The 23,369-nt window shown below is 41.6% G+C and overlaps 1 protein-coding gene across 3 annotated transcripts in view; it reads left to right on the top strand.

Moving 5' to 3' along the window:
• The window catches only part of F13A1 (coagulation factor XIII A chain), a 97,964-nt gene that overhangs the window by 26,809 nt on the left and 47,786 nt on the right, over positions 1-23,369 (top strand). Inside the window, exons 5-7 of one of the 3 annotated variants that reach the window (XM_065753412.1) lie at positions 4,736-4,949; positions 15,936-16,087; positions 21,716-21,904. In XM_065753412.1, coding sequence (XP_065609484.1) covers positions 4,924-4,949; positions 15,936-16,087; positions 21,716-21,904 — 367 coding nt within the window. In that variant the 5' untranslated portion in view covers positions 4,736-4,923. Of the gene's footprint in view, positions 1-4,735; positions 4,950-14,917; positions 15,021-15,238; positions 15,262-15,935; positions 16,088-21,715; positions 21,905-23,369 lie in introns of those variants that run through there. The other 2 variants (XM_065753413.1, XM_065753414.1) reach the window with 2 other exon arrangements.

Below are 23,369 nucleotides of genomic sequence, written 5' to 3'. Positions count from 1 at the left end.
TGTATGCAAAATAAACAAGCTCCTTGATTGTTCCCATGTTAAAAAGAAAAAAAATAATAAATCTGAAAATTGTTCTAAATGCTGGAAAATACACCCATAGGAAATACAAAATGGAAAAACAGAATTGACAACTTTCCCAAATGATTAATCCTGGATTTTAAAACAAAAATTCATTTCAAACATAATCATTTTCAGAAAATCATGGCTAAATGAGAGGACAGCCTTTCATTAGCCAAGATTAGTTCATTTTCATCCATCCTGCATAGTATCCTTTTCCATGGTTAATCCCAAGGGAGAATTAATGTGAAGCAAGCTGTGGGAAAACAGTTTGATAAAAGTAGGTTTGCAACTCTTAAAAACAGAACCATTCCTAAGACACTTCCATCTGCTTTTAAGAATAGAGAAGACAAGAATGGGATGCTCTGGGGATGGACCTCCACCATCATCAGCACCTGCTACAGGTTTGGGGTTGATGGCGATGATCATGCTCCCACCTTTACTGTGGTAGAGCTGTGCAAGGATATGCCAATGCTACAAATGGAAATAGCATATTCATGGCCATTTCTAGCAGCAGAGGTTTTGAACTTGTTTTCTTACTGTGCATAATAGCTTTCATGACAACATTTTCACTGATCCATGGTGTAAGTGAAGGTAGAGAGCTGATGTGTGCTGTCCTCTCCTTAGCAAGAGGAATTTACAACTTTGTAAAGAGCTTTACAACCTCACAAAGGAAAAACAAACATGAAACCCCATTGTTTTTTTCCTTGGGAATTATAGATAAAACTACTATTAATGTTCAAAGTGAGTGTGCACCTTCCTGGAAATGTAACTCTGGCAAGAATAGGTTCCACCTGTACAGACTGATTCCAGAGAGATGGGGTTGGAGGTGTTTCCAGACAGTGGGGCTGGAGGTGTTTTCTACTTAAAAAACAAAGACCAAAGCTGTTAAAGATAGAGGAATATTTACATATTTCCATTTGCAGATGTTCTCAGAATTATATGTCAGTTTCAGGAGATAGATGTATACATTCAATGGAAAGAATAAAAGACTATTCACCGATGTTTTAATAACAATAACAGAAATAATAATATTAAAACATAAATAATAATAAAACAACACTTTCCAGAGCCAGTCATGACTTTAAGCCAGATAATGGCTAAAAATATTAAGGGAAGGATCACCACAGCAATTATCACTTCACTTTCCTTCTGCAAAGGAAGTGAAAAAACACTCAAACTTTGCCAACCTGAATAAATTTTCCAGTTTATCAGAACTCTAAGGAAAGTTGTAAATAATTAGCTTTGTGTTTGTGTGTGAGCATGTGCGCACATATTAACTGGATTGCTGCACATTAAATACGAAGGGGAGAGTATTTCAAATAACCATATTTGAAAATATGCTTAAGATTTTGAAGTTACCTTGGTTGTATGTCAGTTGATCAGAAGTTCCCTGGTGCTTACTGCAGTCCAGCTGCTGGCCTGGGCTTTCCTGGCTGTGGTGGCCCAGAGATGAGATGTGGCATACAGGTGTTATTCCAGTATGAAGCTGGAAAATGGAGCTGGGAAATGGCTAGTTCTCTTGCTCAGATTAGGGAGCACAGATGCAGTCTTACTCCACTCTGGCAGCTGCTTGTATGCGCTGTGTGTGATTTACTTTGCCAAAGTAAATTAACCAGGGAGTAAAGAACAGAAATGGAAGGGTGGAGGGCAGGAGCAGGGTAAACACTGTTTGACTTTGAGCACCTTGTGCAGGAAGCAGAACTGAAAGCTTTTTCTCAAGAGAATGCAGGTATGGCCAGTGGAGGGAGCGTAGATTTTAGAAGCAGGCCAGAGCAAGAACATGACTTAGAGTTGTGGTAGTGATGCCAAGATCTTCGGTAATTTCAAAGTGCATCAAAGGTTCCAAAATAATGCTAGGGGAACCCAAAACCATGGGGCTTTCAAGCAGAGAAAGGCAGGGTTAGATCTGGGGTACTAGGGCTGTATGTTTCTATGTGATTTATCCTACAGTTAGAGAGTGCATCTGTTTAGCTTTCTTGGACCTGTACAGAACCTTGGATTGATGGCTATCCAGCAAGCTGCCATTATTTTCTGGCTTGAATTTCTAGCTAGAAATACGCTAATATGCTTCAGTTGTTCTGGGACCACACATTTTCAAGAAATGGTGTGTCACTAGGCTTAGTCCACGTCTTTAGCCTTTTATACTGTCTAGATTCACTCATAGATATTTTGCAAACAAGGTGCATACTGCTGCTGATCAAATGTAAGCCTGCTGCTAGATGGCTTTCTTTTCTTAACTCTCTTCTGTGTGCAGGCCAGTGCAGACTTGGGCTCAGCTAGAGGAGCTAAGCAATGCCAGCTGAATCCTGGCCACATTTGGAGTATCTAACAAAAGATGAGTCCAGTGAGTACTGTAACATCAACACCTCTAGTGTAGAGCGACCTATGACAAAATTGGTTATTCTTCTGTGTTCTGTTTTTCTGGTGTTATTTATTTATTTATTTTTATTCTAAGCTTTAAAAGTTGCTTGGAAATTCATTAGGAGAACCCTATGGGCCAATCTATTCTTTAGTGTCTTCTGTGTCATTTGCTATCTGCCACCTCACTGTTCCCACTGTGGCTCCAGCCCTGGCAGCCTGCTGAGCTGCAGTGCCTTGCCACATGGCACATGCTTTGGGGCAAGGTTTTGTGCTGGCTTGCAGTGACACTGAACTATTTGTACTGGGAAAAAGCTAGCAGCAGCAGCTGGAGTTAATGAATCCTATATCACTCTGGAACAGGGACAGGAACCCTAGAGCTCAGGGTGTTCTCAGGGAGGTCTGCTGCAGTTTTGATGTATGAGTGTCTGAAGAAGATGAAAGCACCTCCAAATGGGCTGAGAAATACATATGCACTAGGAGTTTTTGTATTATATTTAATTTGTTGCTTACACATTAGGATCTTTTCCCCCATTTCTTTTTTGAGTTTCACTTGTGGTTTTTTTTTTCTGAGTAAGAAAAGATATGAGTGGTGCAGACATTTAGATGAATGCCTACTATGATTCTGTTATTGTGTGTTGGATCTTTAAAAATGAAGTGCTCCCCAGGCTGTTGTCTAGGAGGGATTGCTATGCATCAATGCAAGATGGCCCTTACAGTGAGTTACATGCTTGTTTCTCTCTTGTGTAGTTGTTATTTCCCCTTTGCTTGTTTGATTTAATTTGAAACATAAGCCATTCTGGTTGTAGGCAATTTTGATTTAGGTGTTCACAAAATGGAGCATATTTAGGTCTGCGGAAAAGAGCACTGAGGAAATCCTGCAAGAATAGTTCGCTACTTTGTCCACCACTCTGTCAAAGTCTGGGTAGGATATCTCTTCTGTACTTACTTATCTGTTTGTGATACCGATTCTGGACTAGATGATAATCCATGCTGATTTTCTTTTACTTTCAAATTTCTTTCTTCTGATCTAAGATCCATAAAGAATGATAGAATCATTTGGTCCAACCATATTATAGTCAACACCTTGGTCCAGAAAACTGAATGGATTCCCTGTTCCAAATATCACATTGGGTTCCTGATACCAAGATAACTTCTAAGAAGCTGCTGGTGCCTTTCATCCAGTTCCACTAAAAATGAAAGACTCAAATATTAGGGCTTTATCTGGACGTATTGTGGAATAGATACCTCTACTGAGTATGTATTTTTTCAATGGCATCAGCTTGCTTGCATTATGGTTTGGAAACGAGAGACTCAGGAGCCACTGAGCTGAACTCAGCTTCATAGAGTGCCTTCCTGGGGGGCTATTTTATTCTCTCTGTTGTACCTTCCTGTAAAATGTGATGGGAAATCAATAATGAATAGGAAGTCCTGAATCTCTGTGGGTATTTTTCCTTGCATGGTTATCAAAATCTGAGTGGGTTTTTAGGTCTCTTATATTTTACATACAATTAATTTACTTGGGAAGAGAAGAAAAAAGAAGGTGGCTGGGGTTGAAAGACAATTTGGAAATGATTCTCACCTAGAGCTACTAGGATGAATCTCCAAGCTAGTCTTCAGCTTTCATGCTTTGGTCTGTGCTCACAGCAGGATCTTGGGAGAACACAGCTGCTGCAGCTGCTTGTAGACCAAAAGGTGACCTTTTGAGTAGCTGAGGAGTAATGCATTATTTAGTGTATTCCTGGCTAAAATGGAAATGAAATGATTTCGTGAGCAGAATGATTTGTTTGTTCTTTCACTTAGATGCACAATACTGTGGTGTGCAAATCACTACTTGTGGTTTCTTCTGGGTAAAGCTTTTGGTAGGACAGACATAGCAGGGCTGATACCTAAAAGATCTGTGCTAGCTAAACACAATAAATTTTAATCTAGAGGCAGTAAGTTTGCAAAACTCAACTTCAGTTTTAATAATGTATAGGAGTGAAAGCTTCCTGGTGAACTGTATGTCACTAGGCTATCTGTCAATTGATACTAGTAAGTATCACAACCAGCTGCTACTTCAACGTGAAGTATTTTACTTCTTGCAATTAATCAAGAGTCTCTTGGAAGGTGCCATCATAGGACATTCGTTGTAGGAATGCTTAATGAATAGAATATTTATCATTTGCATAGACAGAGACTTCAACAACTGCCTCTCAGTGATCTATGATAGCCAGGTAAATACACACTCTGTGTATTTGTTGAGGGGCAGAGGGAAGAGAGACAGATGGGAACATTTTTCAGTGTCTAACTTTAAATTTCCTATGTGGTCTTCCAGACAGAGAATGAAGGAAGCTTAGTCTGGATACTGTCTCTCCTGCTGACGGTGAATGAAGACTGCAATATTCTCTGCTTCAAGTCCATCTGGTCTTGGACTTCCCTTGAAAAGATCTATCTAACAGTGTTCTTCCTTTGGAGTTTCCAGTGCTACTTGTGAAGACTTGAAAGCAGTATTATTCATATCCTATGGCTACAAGAGCTGAATCATTAAGGTAACAAATTGTTTGAGAATGGAGTTTTCTCTAAGCAATGAACATATGGAGGGAACTTGGGGACAATGCAGTGCTTTCCAGTGATTTCACTGAGCTCAACAAGCACTGAAATACATAGGATAGTGGAGAAATCTGCACAAATGAAGGTGCCCAGAACACTATACTGTCTCATTAAAGAACTCAGTAGTAAAAATACCCCACAGAATAAAACGTGTATGCTTTTGTGTAATTATTTTTATTAGGAAAAGATTAGTTGTGGTAAGACAAATAAGAGGGATTCCATAAATTACTATCAGTGTTTGACGTAGTCTTGGTTGGAGAGGCAGGATTACAGAATCACAGAATTGTAGGGGTTGGAAGGGACCTCTAGAGATCATCAATTCCAACCCCCCTGCCAAAGCAGCTCCCTAGTTCAGGTTGCACAGGTAGGTGTCCAGGTGGGCCTGGAACGTCTCCAGAGAAGGAGACTCCACCACCTCTCTGTGCAACCTTTTCCAGTGCTTCATCACCTTCACTGTGAAGTTCCCATGCACATCTATGCTGAGCTTCCTACGCATCAGTTTGTGGCTATTTCCCCTTGTCCTATCTCTACACACTGCTGAGAAGTGTCCGGCCTCGTCCCTTTGCCTCCCACTCCTCTGTCCATGTCTCTCCTGTACTGAGGACTCCCCATCTGGACATGGTACTCCATGAGAGATCTCACCAGGACGGATCACCTCCCTTGACCTGCTGGCTGTGCTTCTTTTGATGCAACCCAGGATACGGTTGGCTTTCTGGGCAGCAAGAATATATTCCTGGCTCGTGTCAAGAATATTTGGCATATTCTTACTGAATTCAGGCCCATCTTTCCAAACACAGTGTTTTCTCATCTTCTTGCACCACCTTCCAAAACAGTTTTCTCTAAAGGATCCTGTCTGGGAGAAGATCTGATCACAAGCTGGTAAGCTTTTGCAGCAGAGTTTTAAGTACTGTGGGATTTAGTCAAACAGCTAAGTATAGGCTTCTACTATGAGTCATCTGGTGTAAAACTAGTGCTAAGTATTGTACATAATTAAGACAACATTATTACAGTGAGATTGCACTTCTTTTTTTGGCATGACTAGAGTCTTGAAAAGGTGCAATGTTTTCAGCCTTCGGAGGTGTAAAGAAGGTGAGGAGTTCTTATGAGTGTTCATTCTAAAAGACAGCAAAACTACAGAGATCTTAGTTTGCAATTTGCATTATTCCTGAAGTTATCCACATATATTTCAGTCTTCTTGAAAGACCGTGTTTTTGTGAGAATATAAAAGCACAAACCAGGAAGTAGTATTTATCAGATAAGGCTTACAACAATGGCATCTGTAGATATTCAAAGTATTTGCTATTTTTTATGCCCACAAATCATATATTTTATTTTGAGTCACATTTCATGAAGATGTACTATTGGCATTTCAAGTAACAGACACAAAAAACTATATTTGCCATCAAGTGCAACAGAAAATGTTGGCAACAGTGGTGTCAGAGAACCAAAGGTTCAATGCTGACTGTCAGCAGGTACAGAAGTTTCAGTAAGCTACTGGCTCTACAAACAAGAAAAGATATACAAGCACCACAAAACAATTTACCTAGTTGACCAGCTTTTTTTGTCAGAGGTTCAAAAATTAACTTCGCTTTTTATGAATGCATCTTCTTGATTAAAATGTATTGTTCAATTATGCTAAAAAATTCAGCTTATTGGTAGCTCAAAAGCCGTTTGTCCAGGCTACTTGCATCTTAACATCCTTAATTAGTAACTGCTCTTCATAGTTTCATGTTATATTTTCTGTTCATTGACTACCTGTCTGACTTACAAACAAGTGGTGGAAAATCAGACTGCAAGATGGTGATGCTGAACTTGTTAAGGAATAGGACTTTGAATTTGCACCATTTCCACTTCTGTATGCTAGTGGATGCCTTTGAAGTGTGTTTGTGCTCTTACTTGAAAATTTTTATTTGGCCCCTGCTTCATCCCAACATTTCCCCCCTTTTTCTCAACATTTCCTATCTTGCTGCTTGTGCATCATTTTCACGCACATCTCAAAAGGATTATCCAAATAAGTTCCAGGGACTTAGTTCAAGGCACAAAAAAAGCAAAGTATGTGAGTCAAGACATCTGAGTTACAGACAGTGAGCTCCTTCTCTTTGTATGACTTGAACCAAACTAGAATTTGTGATAGGTCTGAAGATTAGGAATTCCAGAAGCCTTCCTGAGAAATTGATTGTTTAATATAAAACTGATAGATCAATTCCAGTTTTGTTTGCACTACAGTTTTCTGGATGAGTTTCCAATCTATTAGTAATGGAGCAAACACTCCTGCCACAACAAACTGTTGATGTTCTGAAAGGGAATCAAAGCAATATAAGACTGTTGAAGAAAGTGATTTGAAAGAAAAAGAATGAAAGATTAGAATGTTGCTTTGATAGCTTTAAAAGTTTGTGAAGATTATGTATGGGAGAGAGATGGGCCAGAGAAAGCTCTGTAGCTACAGGAGGAAAATCAAGGAGTAGATAATTTGTTTTCAGGGCTTTAACCTAGCATACATTCTTGCAGGCTCATGGCCTAAAACTTTGAAGAGGTTGATATGGTTGGGGCACACAATCATCAATGGAATCATAGGAGAGGAGTATCAAGGCAAAAACGAAGAGTGTACCTATAGGCTGCGGTTATTATCTTGGATTCTGCACTACTTCGACAGCATTTACACAACTTCTGAATTGGTGAGAGAATTACTGTGTAGACCTATTCTTTATAACAGTGTTATAACACTAGCTGAGCTGCAAGGGACCTTGCTGTGGGTGCTGGAGCTTCCTTCATGATGCAGTGCCTCTCAGCTGCTCTTTTATCTTTACTCCAACCACAAGCTTGCTCTGAGCACAAAAGAAAAAAAAAAAAAAAGGGTATTTGTATTCCACTGTGTATGTTGACAGTATTTTTTGTGGATGCAGCACAACACTTTAGAGACAGGTATGTGGAGAGTTTGGAAGGCATTAATTTTTTCTTACATCCTCGTTTTCAAACCACACTGCAAAAGGTTGCAGTGGGAATAGCAAAAGGAAAAAACTTGCAGACTTCACAAAAATCAAAGCCTACAGCTTGTGCTGGATGGGTATATTTGGCACACATCTGTGATTATGAAATGACTTTTAAATTGCTTTTGAAATTCATCTAAATAATGATTCATTCTTTCAATTTCCTTTCCCCCTCCAGAACATCTGCCATTAACAAACCAACCAGTTGTGATGTTTTACAATCCACATTTGAACTTACTTCTCAAAACACTGTACACTTCCTTATTTAAGCAATTATTTGGCTCATTTGAACAAAGATATGGTCAGTCTTGGGACTGAAAGACAGATCAACAACCCAATTTGGCAAACATATTTGAAATGAATCAAGAAACAGTTCCACTAGAGAATTGCTAAAGTGGTGGAAATGCAACAGCAGCAGGGAGCTTAAGAGTTTCTGTACACACAGTTATTGTATAATGTTGATTTGGTTGAGCTGTGCCCGTCACAGGATTTAGGCATAAGCCTAACGATGGAATTATGTGCTTGAAGTTAAGTTGTGCGTAAGTATTTTGTTGTGTCAGGATCTACATTCTACATCTGTGTTTGTATTAACAGGAGAAGCTGTTCTTTCTACAAGATGTTTGAGCATTTTAAAATGTATTTCTGTTCTGAACTGGAACAGGAAGTTTTACCCTGAAATGAGATTGAAGAAATCTTTAACTCTAAACATCTTGTAATTGAGCATACTTGAAACATTGTGTTTCAGTAACATTGAAATGCTCTGTGAGATTAACATTGCAATATTGCGTGTTAACATATGGTACAAAATTAATGAGAACCAACTGTCAACTAAGCATGCTGGGGCTGCCTGAGTTGTAAGTAACCCACCCCCTGGATGCAGGAAGAGCTCTGATCTGAGCTAGCTTCTCAGCTGAGGTGCAATTCACTGTTTACACTGTTGTTCAGTCTTTCACTAAACCAAGGATAGTCATCTGAGCACTCAGATCTGTTCATCCTCACTGGCTCTATGTAGGAAAATCTCAAGTGTTTTGCACCAGGTCTCTGGCATGAGTGCTCCAGGGACATATTTTCTATGTGTTTGTACTGTAGCTGCTTTTGGTCTTCTCTTGGTTTATCAGTTCTGGCCAGATTGCATCCAAGGTGATTTCACACAGTCCAGAAGACATAACAGTATGGACACAGCACAAACAGATGACTTCCATTTACATCTGGTGCTTTTTGTGACAAGTTAGCCCCTCTGGAGCTGAGTGTGAAGGGCAGACTGAGTTGCAATTACTGACCTCAACCTTGCTTTTGCAGGGACCTTGAAATTCTCTTCTTTGTGCTTCCCTGTCCTGCTGTAGACATCCTAATGTCCAGTATCTGGGGGATTTCAGCCTGTCTGTAAACTTACAAGTTCAAATAGCTAAATCAAATCTAGTTATGTTTTGGTAGTTTCTTACAAACTATTTTTTTCAATGATGATTTCCTTGCAAAAGGTTTCAGCATTGTGAAATCAGTGTCTGGTGTGGAGAAACTGACATACTGGAAAAAAATTCTAACAGCTCTGGGAGTATGTAGAAAAGATCATAGAATCATGGAATGGTTTAGTTTCAAAGATTATTTAGTCTACCACCTCTGCCCTGCCATGGACAGAAACACCTTTCACTGGATCAGGTTGTCCAGAGCCCTGTGGCTACCCTGGACTTGAACATTTCAAGGTATGGGACATCCACAGCTTCTTTGGGCAACATATTACAGTGTCTCACCACCCTCATAGTAAAAGTTGTCTTTCTTATCTCTAACCTAAATCTACCCCCTCTTCCTGTTTAAAACCATTACCTCTTGTCCTATCACTATAGGCCCTTGTAAAAAGTCTCCCTCCGTCTTTGTCATAAGCCCCCTTGTCGTATTGAAAGACTGCAGTAATGTCTCCCCGGAGCCTTCTCTTCTCCAGGCTGAAGAAGCCCAGCTCTCTCAGCCTATCTTCACAGGAGAAGTGTTCCAGCCCTCTGATCATTTTTTGTGGCTGTCGTCTAGACCCATTCCAACAGATTCATGTCCTTCTTGTGCTGGGGGCCCCAGACCTGGATGCAGTACTGCAGATGGGATTTTACAAGGGCAGAGTGGAGGAAGACAATCACCTCTGTCTCCCTGATGGCCGAACCTCTTTTGATGCAGCCCAGGATACAGTTGGCTTTTTGGGCTGCAAATGTACAATGCTGACTCATTTCCAACATCTCATCTACCATAACACCCAAGTCCTTCTCCATAGGGCTGGTCTCTATTCATTAAACCTCTCAATCTGTTCCTGTACTGGAGATTGACCTAGCTCAACTGCAGCACCCTGCACTTGGAGTTGAACTTTGCAATGGTGGTCCCACCATTCAAGCCTGTCCAGGTCCCTCTGAGTGGCATCCCTTCCTTCTATCGTATCAACTGCAACACTCAGCTTGGTGTTATCTGCAAACTTTATGATAATGCATTCACTCCCAAGATGTTAATAAATATATTGAATCCCTCTGGATCCCGGGATTTGCCCCAGCAAAACATAAACCAGTAAACATAGCTGGAGCCCATGAAGACCATCTCTTATGAAAGAACTCCTTGGCCTAGCTTGGTTATCATCTGTAAGATACTTAAGGCAGCCCTAGTACAAAAATAATGAAATGCTTTGGATTCAGATGGTAGTAGGAATAGGAGTGGGAACCTGGATTGTATGCTCTTAACAGCCAGCGTGGTTCTTTTTTTGTTGCAGTTACTACACGTACAGTTATGTTTCTGTCTGAGGAAGAGAGATGCCTTCACAGACGAGTACAAAAAGATAAATGGCTTTTCCCAGCTTTAAACTCATGAGCTGGTACATGCTTCAGTGTAATCTGATACTTTTTGTTGGAAATGTATTTTACATAACTGGCAGTGACGGCAGCATATTCTGAGAGAGAGAGAAAAAAAAAGTATATTGAACTGTATACTGTGTATCACCGTTAATGACTTTGAGTGACATCTCTAAAGAACAGTATAACACTTGAAAAATGTGCTTCAAAACCAAGGTAAAATTATTTTTCCATTTCTAAGCTAGTATTCTTCTCACCTCATTGTAGACACTGGCAGTATAGATGCATATGGTAGGATCCATCACCTCAGGCTCTCTTTGCAGTCAATACAGGGAACAGGCACTTTTAGGCCATGATTCATCTGACCTATTTACATGTGTGCTGTAGGAGGAGATGAATCACTGCCTAGACTAGATCTCTGTGGAGGATAAAGGAAGCCTAAGATGGCCAGCTCAGACATAGATGCTTATAGAGATCTACAGTTTGAATTTAAACTTGTGGTTTGGAAAAATATTTTTTCAGAGAAGAGTTAAATTTCTTAAGCTGCATTTTCTCAGCAGAATGTGTGTATGAATATATGTATATATAAAACAACCATATATATATATATATGGCTTTGGTTTTTTTTTTCCTTAACAGAAACATTTGCAACAATATCATTTGAAAACTGGCCCTATATCCCCTGCTCCAAATGTTCCACCATCTGAAGATCTGCCATTTTGTCTCTCTCTGCCTCTGCCCCTCTTTCACACATACTGTCTTGTACACATGCTGTATTTCAGAGCTGGGCCTTCTGAACGTTCAGCATTAGTTCAAAATATACTCCTCTGTGAGTGGTAGCCAGAGCTGTTAAATGCATAGAAATAAATGAGCTGGTATTGGTTTTTAAAAAAATCAGAAGCAAAATATGCAAATAAAATTACCAAATGAACAGTTATGATATTTGCTTCTGTTTAAAAATAATATTTTTGTTCACATTTTCTGCTAGAATCTGCTCTACTTTGCCTGCAGCCTTGGTAAGGCAAAGCATTATAGGAAGAGAGATATCAGTTTCTGGAAGACAAGTAATGATGTGGAAGGAGAGAGAGGACAAACTTGGTCATCTAAGAGAGAGTGCAAGTTCCCAAGTGAAACCCTGAGAAGGCAAGAGAGAGTTAAAGGTGTATTATATGTAGAAGATCAGAGTTCAAAGTGTCTGGTTTATGGGAATAAGAATTACGTCCTTCCAGGGATGGTTATGCATGTACATGCAGTATAATGTCCCAGTGCATCTGAATTCACATCTAGACTGCAAATAAGCCCAAGGGTAAAATTTGGGGAAAAAAAAAAGAGGAAGAAAAAAATAAAAAGAAAGGAAGTGAGTGTTTTGCAAAGCATTACAATGCTCAGCTGCTGCCAAGGAGTTCTCAGAGTAGCTAATGTAGTGGTAGGCAAAATACCCCTGCCATCCAGCCTCTGGCATGCAGCACAGCAAACCATTTACAGGAGCACCTGGCTGATGAGTTTGCTTTGACAGGTCTTGGCACACTCTCCTCTCTGCCTCTAAAGCCTTATTGACTCTTATGTTTTGTGGGGCTTTCCCCCTAAACTTGTGTCTGGTGTGGAAAGACAGAGTGATGCTGGCTCTAATGATAACAGGAAACTGAATTTGGGATTTGCAGTGCAAACTTTCCAAACATTTAAGAGCTTTTCTGCGGTGATCATGATTAAGGGCTGTCCATCATCAAAAGTCAATGGGAAGAGCATCTACAACTGTAAAGGTCTTTGGCAAAAGCCACCACCATTTGAAGGCTGTCTCTGAGAAATGAGCATGGACTCAGCTCTTCAGAGGTGCAGAAGTTGCTTCATGAAGAAAGTTTGCTCTTTCACCGGTCATTCCAGAACATCATTCATTAAATATAAGGCCCTACAGGAAAAACAGGCCTTCATGTACTTTGTGCCCCTCCTGCATCAGCTCTTACGTCAGTAGTCTCAAACCATGGATGCTAAATTAAGGCCAGTGCAGACTAATAGGCAAGGAAGAGCAAATGCTAAAAATTCAAGGTAATGAGAAAATACCTGGCATCTGGAGCTGTCATAAGCACAAATTTACACCACTCCCCACAAAATAAATAAATTACAGCCTATGAAACATTACTCTCCCTGGATGAAAAGCTGCTGCCAAAAATTTTTGTCTCTGTGCTTTCCGAATGATCATCAGTTTCTGCCAAACACTCCAGAGAGACCTGAAAGGGCACAGGGAGTCATCTACAACTGCTGGCTGCTGAAGCACAAGGGCTGGGCTGGGATAGTTTGGCTGCATCCACTCACTGTCGTTCTTACTCTGACTGAAAGTTTTCCTCCTGGCTCTGACAGCACCGCAGCCACTTGGGGAAGCACATGACTGCCTCAGGAGATGAAGTTTTTTATTTGTGTTGCAGGCCTCCAGCAAGAATGGCACCGAGGCAATATTTACTTCAGTTTCTATAACGTCATCACAGCAGCTGCAGTTTTGGGAACTGAAGTACTGGCTGGAAGTAGAAGGAGAGGCACAAACACACCATGCAGAAATCAGAGTGGAAAAAAAGAATTGGCAACCAGCCTCCACTTCCAGAAAGCTCATTGTGTTCTTGAATGTCAGGGGCATTGCTTGCCCAGCAGATGGTTACCACAAGGACCATCTGCAGAGAAGTGAGACCATAGAAACTGCAGTTTAGGATAACAGCAGGACCAGATCTTTCCTGACGGGGTGCCAACACACTTGGGGGAGCACAGCAGAAGAAGTGGAGTGCCCTGGTGAGGTGACTTTCTGTGCTATGTACCTAGCAGCCTGCTGCAGGAGATAGAGGAGTGTTTGGGCCCTTTGACTCTGAGGTAGTGTAGTGCAATGCTCTACACTGTAGAAAGTGAATGTAGATAGTGAAGCTGGCTCCAAAACCGCTGCAGTCTGGTGCTGAGCCTCAGCAAGCAATCCTGGTAGTCTTGTTAGCCTGAATACAATGCCATGTTACAGCAGCCATGCTTCTTCCTCTTGGTCTCCAGTGGACATCTCTCCCTCATGCCTTACAGATGTTCTGGCTTGTGTGAGGCTGCCTCTCTGTGAACTCTACCAGGAAATATGCAGGGAGCTGGGAGAATTCTTCCTTCTTTCAGATGACTTATCTGTTATTTCCCTCACAGGAGTGACATCCAAGTCCCTCCTCTTTGCCTTCTGGCAAATAAGTACCCACGACTACTCTTACATATGTAAGAGGGGCTCTCCACTACCTAGTTTGTGCACCTACATGCATGTTCCTAGTAGACTTGTACCTCTGCTGCCAAACAGCAGCAGCTAGAAAGACAGTGGGCCTGAATTCTTCCCTTACACCTGTTTTTGTCTGCTTGACTCCAAAGATCAGTGGAGCTACACGTGACAGAGGAGGTGTCAGACAGTCCTCAGTTATGTTAGACCTTAGTGAAACTGATCAAAGTTGGTCTGGAGCTAAAACGCTTCCATCAGGTACTATTCCAGACAAAGGTTGTTAAGTGATACACATACTATTCATGGGTAAGAGCAGAAGGTCAGTTGCCCTAGACAGAACTGTTCAGTGCAAAACACCTTAACTCTCCTAAATTGCACATTTCTCATGGAAAGGATCTTGTTTGCTGAGCCAGCAATGAGCTTTCTATACTCCTGTGTCTCATAGTCCTGAAAAGGACTGCTGTGAGGCACCATCCAGAGTGACAATCGCTGTTATCCACCTTGGAGTACTCTTAAGACCAGCACCTCAAGTTCTAGTTGCAGGTACCCTGAGACAGAGACACTATAAAGACTGATAACTTAGTCTGTGTCCTTCAGAAAATCCCTTCTAGTCTTGCACTTCATATGCTCTTGTGCCTCAAGAAGCTCTACTCTGTATCACTAAGGACTGAAACTTGGATGCCCAATGTGTTTCCTTAGCTCAACAACTCTGAAATACTCTTGATGAGTAGTTCCTGATGAGAGTTGGGGGAAAGTAGGCAGTGAAAGGGAGGGGGAAGCAAAGACGTGCCAGCAGTGGTGGCAGATCTTTGGAGATGGGGTGGGGAGGGCCTGGCAACCCTTTTAGCACTGTCCTATTGCAACAGGAGGGAGGAGGATATACAGAAGTTACTTAAAAGCCCTCAACTTTTTCCAGGCTTCTATTAAACATCAGAAAATCTGCAAGGGAGAAGACAAAATTTAAAAAAAAGACTATCTGAAAAGAAGGTACCCTTGCTAACTAGAAATCTTCCTTTAAGACCTTACTACTATTAAATAATTGCTGTATTTTGAATAGATGTTTTCAGGAGCTTTGGGAAGAAGCTGTGTTCTCAGCCATGAATATTTTCTTAGATGGATGGCATGGCTCTTTCGTTACTACGTGCTTACACTGAAATAGATGTGAAAGCAGTTTTGACTAGCTCAAAGAGAAGTCTCTGATCAGCCTACATCTGAGATTTCCCTTAAGGTTGCTAGTGGGAGAGAAATAAGTGGATAAGTGCTTTTTTCTTTCTTTTTTTTCTGCCTTTCTTTCTCTCTCCTTCTCAAAAGTGGGTTCTCTGTGTGCAGGAAGTAGTCCTTTAGATACTGGGAGCCTGTGTGCATAGAGGCAAAAAATATTGTGTTTCAGTAATCATCCACAGAATGTTGCAGGCTGTAGTATTTGAGATGATTGCAATATAACTTAGACTGTCATTTTTATTAGAGGGAGGTGATATGCAATGTACTTCCTAGGAATATAATTTGTTATTTAGGATGCAATAATATTGTTTTAGAGAGTGGGAAAGATGGTAATTTTCTACCTTTTTACCAGAAATTCCCAGATGTTTTTAATGCCCTGCTTCTCCTAGACAAATACTTCTGTGTTAAGCTTTCCTTTCCTTTTTCCACCCCCCTTCTTCTCTTATTCATGTGTTTTGACAAACACAAAATGCCTTACAATCCTTAGAGAGCTGTACTCCATCATTAGACTGATGTTCTCTGCCTCTCAGTTTTTATTTATGTGAATCTAAAAATGTGTAGCTCGCTGGCACCCCACACTGTTTCCGGTTTCTCCCATCTTATACGTGCCACACTGGCTCATGTGTGCTTTTTCCTTACACTTTTTCTTTTTTACATGGTATTTCAACATCTTTAATACAGGATGTCTGAACCAACGAGCACTGACAGAGAGAAGAAGCAACCTCCCCTGAATGGGAGAAGAGCCCTCCCATCAAACCACTCCAACGCTGAAGAAAATGATGTCCCTGAAATGGACGCTTTTGGTCTGATCCCTAGAGGATTTAATCCAAAAGGTACAGTGTAAAGTTTAAGACATGCATCTATTTTTGCTTCTAATTTTACAGAGTGGTTAAAAGTCAAGAGTATTTTTTTTCAGTTTTATTACAATCACAGAGTAACTTCAGGAGGACTTTAGTCTTGAAGTCTTTAAATTTGTGGTTGACTGTTCTAGGGCTTGGCTAGTTGAAAGCTCCACTCTGCAGAGGCAGGAGAGGGGAGCTACTGAACATCTGGGAGTGGGAGAACACACATAAATCTATAAATCACATGCATATAAATCTAGTTTCCTAATCAAAGCCATCAGAACCTGTCATTGCCCTTGATAAAAATGGTCCCGTGTCTGGTTGCTAATTCTGGTTGTCTGGGTTCCTAACTCTGGACCTGCCTGTTTCCTTCAAGCAGCTGGTGGAGAAGTGGGTCAAGACTGATCTGGGTTAAAAACAGGAGAAGTAGAATAAAATGTTTAACTTGGTAGCTTTTAGTTCCAGTTCAGCCTGGCTCACCTGTTGGCTTCAGGCATGGGGTGGAGGGAGCAGGAGAAACCTCTCCTTTTAATGGCCCCTCTGGCTTATACAGCCTTAAACTGACTGTAAAGCTGCTGCAAAATGCTTTAACTAGATGGTCAGCTCACTCATAAAAATGACTGAGAAACTCAATAATTCACCTGTGAAAAGTGTTTTAATGTTTTGGTTGGAGAGACAAAAACATCATTCTGGGGCTAGGCAAATCAGAATGGACTGTCAGTGACTATTTTGGAATAAATCTGAAAAGCGCAGACAAGATTTAGAAGAAAATGGAATTTGTTCCTAAATGAGACACCAAGACAAGGATGGTTTGAGTTATTTTTTTGCCTAAGATTAACAACAGAACCTGCTGCATGTGGCAACTCACAGGAGTGAGTTGTGATAATACTTAGTACTCATATGGAACTTTTCATCTGGGGTTGAAAGAGTGCTTAATAAATGTGGACAAGCATTAACTGCTTCATTTTACACAGTAGGAAACAAGCAAAGAGATTTTCAGTGACAACCTCAGAGTTCTATTGAAAACATTATTTCTGTAATCTTAATCATCTGCTTTTCCCATGTCCTCCCTTTTTATTACACAAACACTTCTTTAAAAAGCATTTCTTTAAAAAACGTCTGAGCAAACCAACTGGAATGTTAGGATGGTAGGAACTTTGTTTGAACTTTTTCAGACAACCCTGTAGCTCTGGGGTAAGTATGAGTGTTTAAATCACCAAAGGTAGTGTAATACAGGTCCTGACTGTATATTTTCAAACCTAGTATGCTTGCAGAAGTTGGAGTTGTGTAAGGGTGCAGGATACCCTGGAAGGAATGCAGTCTGTAGCTAAAACACATCAGTACGTGCAGGAGAATTCCTACTGCTTTTTTATGTGCTTCCTATCAGGCTCTGAATTACTGTGGTGCTGGTAGGCAGGAATATCTCTCTTTTGTGAAGTGCAATGAAAACAGGAATGTGAGGTCAAATGAGTTGAGGCAGAAGGCTGCCTTGTAAGGTGATGCTGCAAATGAGAAAACAGCTTTTGTCCAAAGCAGGAGTTTGTGTGGCCATAGGATCAACTTGACTATGGGACTGGTATGGCTTAAAAACTAAATTTAAGTATAACAGCAAAACCCTTATTGTACAATAGGATCAGCTCTGTTATGCAGTTCTGCTCTGTGTTGCTTGTAGCAATAACATGCAAGGGGTGACCTGAGTGGAGGAAAATAACCTGCAGGGGGTGATCTGGGTGGAGGAAAGGTAAGGGGCTGTAGCATCATTCCTGTTTCAATACACATCCAGTTGTGATTTAAGCCTGTGACACCAGCTGATGTATGTGTGTTTCCTGGACACTGTTTTGGGGCAGGATGTTTGTGTCACCTGTCAGAGCATGTTAAAGGTATATAGCCAAATGCATTCTACATGCAGCTCAGACTGACATTTGTGTTTGGGAGCTGAGCCTCCCAAGAGCACTTGCAGCACTGGGGTTGAAGTGAGAGCCTGTGGGCAGAGCAGGAGCAGCAGGGCACAGCAGGGTGAGCACATCTTTGCCATGGACTTCTTGTGCCACCTTCTTCCTCTTCTCCTTCACACTTGCATACTTCTGGGTTGTCCAAGCCTTCTGTTATGGCTTCCATATTTCACTTCCACATCACCCAGAAGAAAGCAGGCCAATGCTTTTATCCCTGCTTGTACAACTATGGTGTCTTCTAACCAACACAAAGCCAGCCCAGGTGGAGGTGAGGGCACAGTTCTTCCCAACAATGAGTGCCTCTTCCAGGGTACCTTTCTCAACTCCATTGACTGCAGCAAACAAGTCTCACTGGCCATAATAAGACATTACTTTTCTGACTCACAACATTTAGATGCCTACATTTAAAGGACTTTGTCTTGAGTTGAATCCTGCCCTTGTTTGTGTAGTGTAGGTGTCTACAGCTGAGCTACTCACCCTCCTTTCTCTTGACAGCCAACAGAGAGAAATAGGCATTTTTAGGGTGTGATTCATTTGACCTATTTTAGCTACTACTCTAGGATGAGGTAAACTGTGCTGAACGAGCTCTCTGCTGACACCCATTTCGACTGCACTGAATCACAACCACATTAAACCTGGTAGAGGCCACAGGAACAGCAGCCTCCCCATCCTGGTCAGCTGGCTGCCTGCTGCAGGCTGCTTGCTGCAGTCTTCCTTAGCAAGAAGCCTGTGCCTCTGTGAGTTACACCTGTGCTGTGTCCTCCCCATGGCTCTCTTCCTAGCCAGCTCATCTCCCCACACTGGGTTATAAGTGGGCCAGAGTCATGCAGATGGCATAGTGGGAGGACATTGCCTTGGGGCCACACAGCCTGCTGGCTGCCCACATGCCCTCCTTTGCTAAGTGGGGACTTCCAGGGGTTCGTGCATCCCCTGTTGGGAGAGCAATGGTCACCTCCTTTAGAAACTCCTATTGCTCGGTCTGGAACCTGGAGTCCTTTCTCGTCCTCCAAGAAAACCTGATTGTTTGCTGGCTATTTTTGGTATTGAAAAGCAGTGCAAGATTGTGCTCATTTCTTTCCATCCAAGGTTAACTTATAATCATAGAATTGTAGAATGGCTTGGGTTGGAAGGGACATTAAAGGCTACCCAGTTCCAATCCCCTGCTGTGGGCAGGGCTGCCAACACTAGCTCAGGCTGCCCAGGGCCCCATCCAACCTGGCCTTGAACACCTCCAAGGATGGGACACCACAGCTTCTCTGGGCAGCTGTGTTAGTGCCTCACTGCCCTCTGAATAAAGAACTTCTTCCTAACATCTCACCTCAATTTCCGCATTATAAAGGCTTTAAGAAAACATGAGACCACTGCCTCCTGCACAGGAAACCTACATTCACTAAATAGCTGTGGCAAACCATCACATAGATCTGACTTCAAAGGAGACTCTGATGGCCACCTATCTCTCACAAAGAGACAAGCAGCAATGTGCACAGCACTTGGACCTTTCCTTTTGATTACTTCACCCTACCCTGGTGAAGATGTTCATTTATCCTATTACTCCGCTCACTTTTGTCCTCTCTAATTACCATTTCTGTAATTAGCATGGGCTCCGTTGCAGGTCATCTTAATCTGATGAGCTCAAAGAAGATCATTTTAAAACTGAGAGTGAAATGTGTTGTGTGCAGATGTGTATGATTGTGTTTTAACAGGAGCCTTGTAAATTCCTTGGAAAAAATGAAGCAAATGCTGAACTGACACCCCAGGGTAGCTGAGCTTTGTAGTTCCTTGAAGGGGTTAACTTGCAAAGGAAGGGCAGGATCTCTTGCCTTTTGTTTCAGATGAAAACACAACAAATGTTCAAAAGAATTTTTATGCCTCCCTGGAAGCAGGGAGAAGCTGAACCAAGCTTACTGATGGTTAGATCCTTCGCAGAGCTGTGATGTGCAGCTTTTACATGGGATGTTTCCAGCCTAAGAGAGATTGGGAGAGAAAACAGCAGAGGCTCTCCCCTGCTCTCTCTTTACAGCTCTCCAGGAAATTTCTGCCTTGCATAATTTAATTATGACCTTTGTCAGCATTCTTGTGAGTGAGCATGGGTAAGTTTTGCAAGGAGGGAAGTGAAAACACTCCCTATTTCATAAAGGCACAATGAAAAACGATTTCTGAGCAGAAAGCATTTAAAGTTTCACACAAGATCCGTCTTTGTAACTCCAGTCAATGCGAAGACCAGTGGGGATCTACAGAAGTTATTCTAGAAGCCTGAAGAATCGAGCAGAGTTACAACAACGTTACTACCATATTTTACCTGGACCACAACCTTCTTGCCTGCTGTGGCTTCATGCCTCCAGGAAAAAGCTGCCTACAGAGCTGTGCTCTGAGGGGCTGCGTCTAGCTCCCAGTGACTTCACTATCCGACTCATATGCTGAGTGCATCACAGTGTATACGCAGCAGCGGGCCAAATGAGCCACCATGAGAGGGCACACAGCTCCGCCAGCTGCTGGAAGTATGCACCTCTTTCTGCCAGGCATGAGTTTGGCTCTGTAGTTGTCTCTATAAAATGCAGAAATTGGCTAGTTTCTAACTGTCAGCACCTGGAACTGCAAGCTGAGAGCTGCAAATCAAGCTTTACTTCTCTGTCTCTCTTCTCGTGGCAATAATGGTCCTCCTGGCAGAATTTTCATGATTATCTGCCCAAGCGTGAAGGAGAAAGAATGATGTCTGGTTCATTTCTGTGTGATTGCTCACTGTTAGCAGGAACTGGCTGTGAAGCTACTGGGTACAGCTTCAATGTGCACAGGGGATGGAGCTGTTGTGTGCGAAGGCTCCCACTGTGCAGTTTCTCAGTGTGGTAATCACGTAGCTGGTGGTGACTGAAAGTGCCTTTGGCTATCTGAGTGCCACCACACACTGGTCATGAACTGAGCAAGCCAAATTCTGGCAGCTATAACCCTTTAGACAGCCCTGAATTGAAAGGAGCAAGGCATTTGCTTGTGCATGTTATAGATACCCACTGCTGTTTGACTATGACTTTATACTCTAATTACAGACTGTAATGTCATATTGAGTTTTCATAAAAGATACTAATAGCAGTGGAGGTGTTCTGAGAAGCTGAGTCTAGACATGTACAATACACCAAAGCCTTATTTAATACAGGCATCCAAGCTCTCAGCTGAATGCAAGATCATTACAGTCTCTCAGGCTCTGCAGCACTTGGTAGCAGTCATGCTTTGCAAACATGAACGTATGTATTTAAGCATCAAAAAATCCCTGAGAATATGCATTTTACAAATGGAAGGCTGAAGAAAGGAGACATGGAGCCACAGCTGTCAAAGGCCCACTGGTTTCATCCAGACCTGCAGAAAGTTGATGCCAAAAGGATAGAGCACAGCTCTCTCTGGCAGCATTCAGCTTTCCACCCATTAGAACCTGTCCTTTGTGCCATTGCTTTTGCCATTTGTGAGGAACCTTATGGCCTCTGCAAAAGCAGCAAGTGGACAGAGAACTTTCAGCCCATAAAACCCTACCCAGCCAGAAAGGTGCAAGCCCCAGATGGGTACAACACACTCCATTGCATTTCTCAATGAGGCAATGCTGGAGAAGGGGAAATGAGGCCACTAATGCTGATGAGGTTGACAGTGTGTCTGCTTTCTGTTCATTGATATGCCTCTGCAGATTACCTGCGTGTTGTGGATATTCATATGTTCAAGGAGCCCCATGAGATCAACAAGCAGCAGCACCACACTGACAAGTACTTCAATCCCAAGCTGATAGTGCGTCGAGGACAGCCTTTCCAAATCCAGATTGACTTCAGCCGACCCTATGAGCCAGAGAAAGACCAGATCTGGCTGGAGTATTTGATAGGTAAGTGCCTGGCGAAGACTGTGTTCTCTTAGCAAGGTAAGGTGGAAAAGTCTGACAAACAGGAGCACATCAGTGCTTAATGGCTGGATCTTTTCCTATTCTCACTGATAAACCATAAACACGTGCTTAAACGAAGTCAAATAAATGATTTCTTAAACAGGGTTTGAATCCTCGAGAAAGTCAACAAAATTACTTGTGAGAGAAGAAGGAACAATAATTGGAGATTTTTATTTAGCAAGAAGCTATGTTTTATTGAGCTTTCAAAGTTATCTATTTAATAGCATATGGCAATCCTGAGAAGTAGGTGGAACGGGAAACACCTATCATTAGTACTTAGGAGATGTAGGGAGGAGGAGTTTGTTGTTTGAGGTGGGAGAGATGACTGTGTATGAGCTAACAAAATGTTGGATACGCAAGGGGAAAAAGAAAAGCAGAGTGGAAGAATACTTATCACTTTGCAACTAGCATTTAGAGCCAACCTGGTAACAGGAAAAAAGTCAGTTTTTAGCTTTGGACCAGAAATTTACTGGGGATTTACCACAAAAAAAAAAAAAAAAGACCCAAGGAAGCCTTTTTTCTCTCACTGAAATATCTTTGCCAGAGACCCAGATCCAAACGTACCTGTTGTCTTACTGACTAGAGGAAGGCATGACCTGGATAAAGAAGGGGATAAGGATGTGTCTTCCCTCTGTGCTCCAAAGATGGCCCTCTATGCATCACAGTTCTGGGGAAGCCCTAATTTCATCCAGAATAATCTGGGAGTTTCTGTGTTAAGACACTGATGTTCTGTCTATAAACTCTCTAAAATAGGTTTGAATTGATGTTTTCATTTACTTTCCTTAGAGAAGCGGTTCCAAAATTTGTAACATCGATTTGTTTTTTTCCACTGTTGAATTATGATGATGTGGACATTTATTAGATTTGTTGCCTTTTAAAGCTAGATGGGCATTTATCTCTTAAACATATATGCAGATAAAAGGTTACTGTCTGCACATTTTTTTTCATGAGTCTCCTCTTTCTAATTTAAATTAAGGTTGGGAGGCATGTTATGACAGTCCAGTGAGTGATTGGCTGAACAGCCACAAGTGCCTTTAAAAATTTAATATGCATAAATATCATTAGTTCTTTTGGGATTTAATTAAATTCAAGACTGTTCTCTTAATCTTTATATGTTTAAAACAAACAGCTGTAGCAGAAAAGCAGTGGAAAATGGAGCATTTGTTTTTTATTGCATTGTGTGCTGTTTGCATTTGTTTTACTCAGTTATTCTATATTGGAAGAATAAACTTAACACTTTTGATGATTCACAGTCCACTTAAGACAAGCTACTTGTTTATTTTGCCTTTGCTCTTTCCCTACACACACTGGCCCATGGTTTTTACTTTGAATCTCTAAGCCCAGATAAAAATCTTTTCACTCTCAGCCATGGAAGGAATAGAGTTAAACACAGCCTGAGCCAGGGGAG

The sequence above is a fragment of the Cyrtonyx montezumae genome, unplaced genomic scaffold (genome assembly GCF_038088225.1).
Source record: "Cyrtonyx montezumae isolate F1298 unplaced genomic scaffold, pur_monq_1.0 scaffold_8, whole genome shotgun sequence".
Classification (NCBI taxonomy): domain Eukaryota; kingdom Metazoa; phylum Chordata; class Aves; order Galliformes; family Odontophoridae; genus Cyrtonyx; species Cyrtonyx montezumae.
This window is presented reverse-complemented; position numbering and strand designations above follow the sequence as displayed.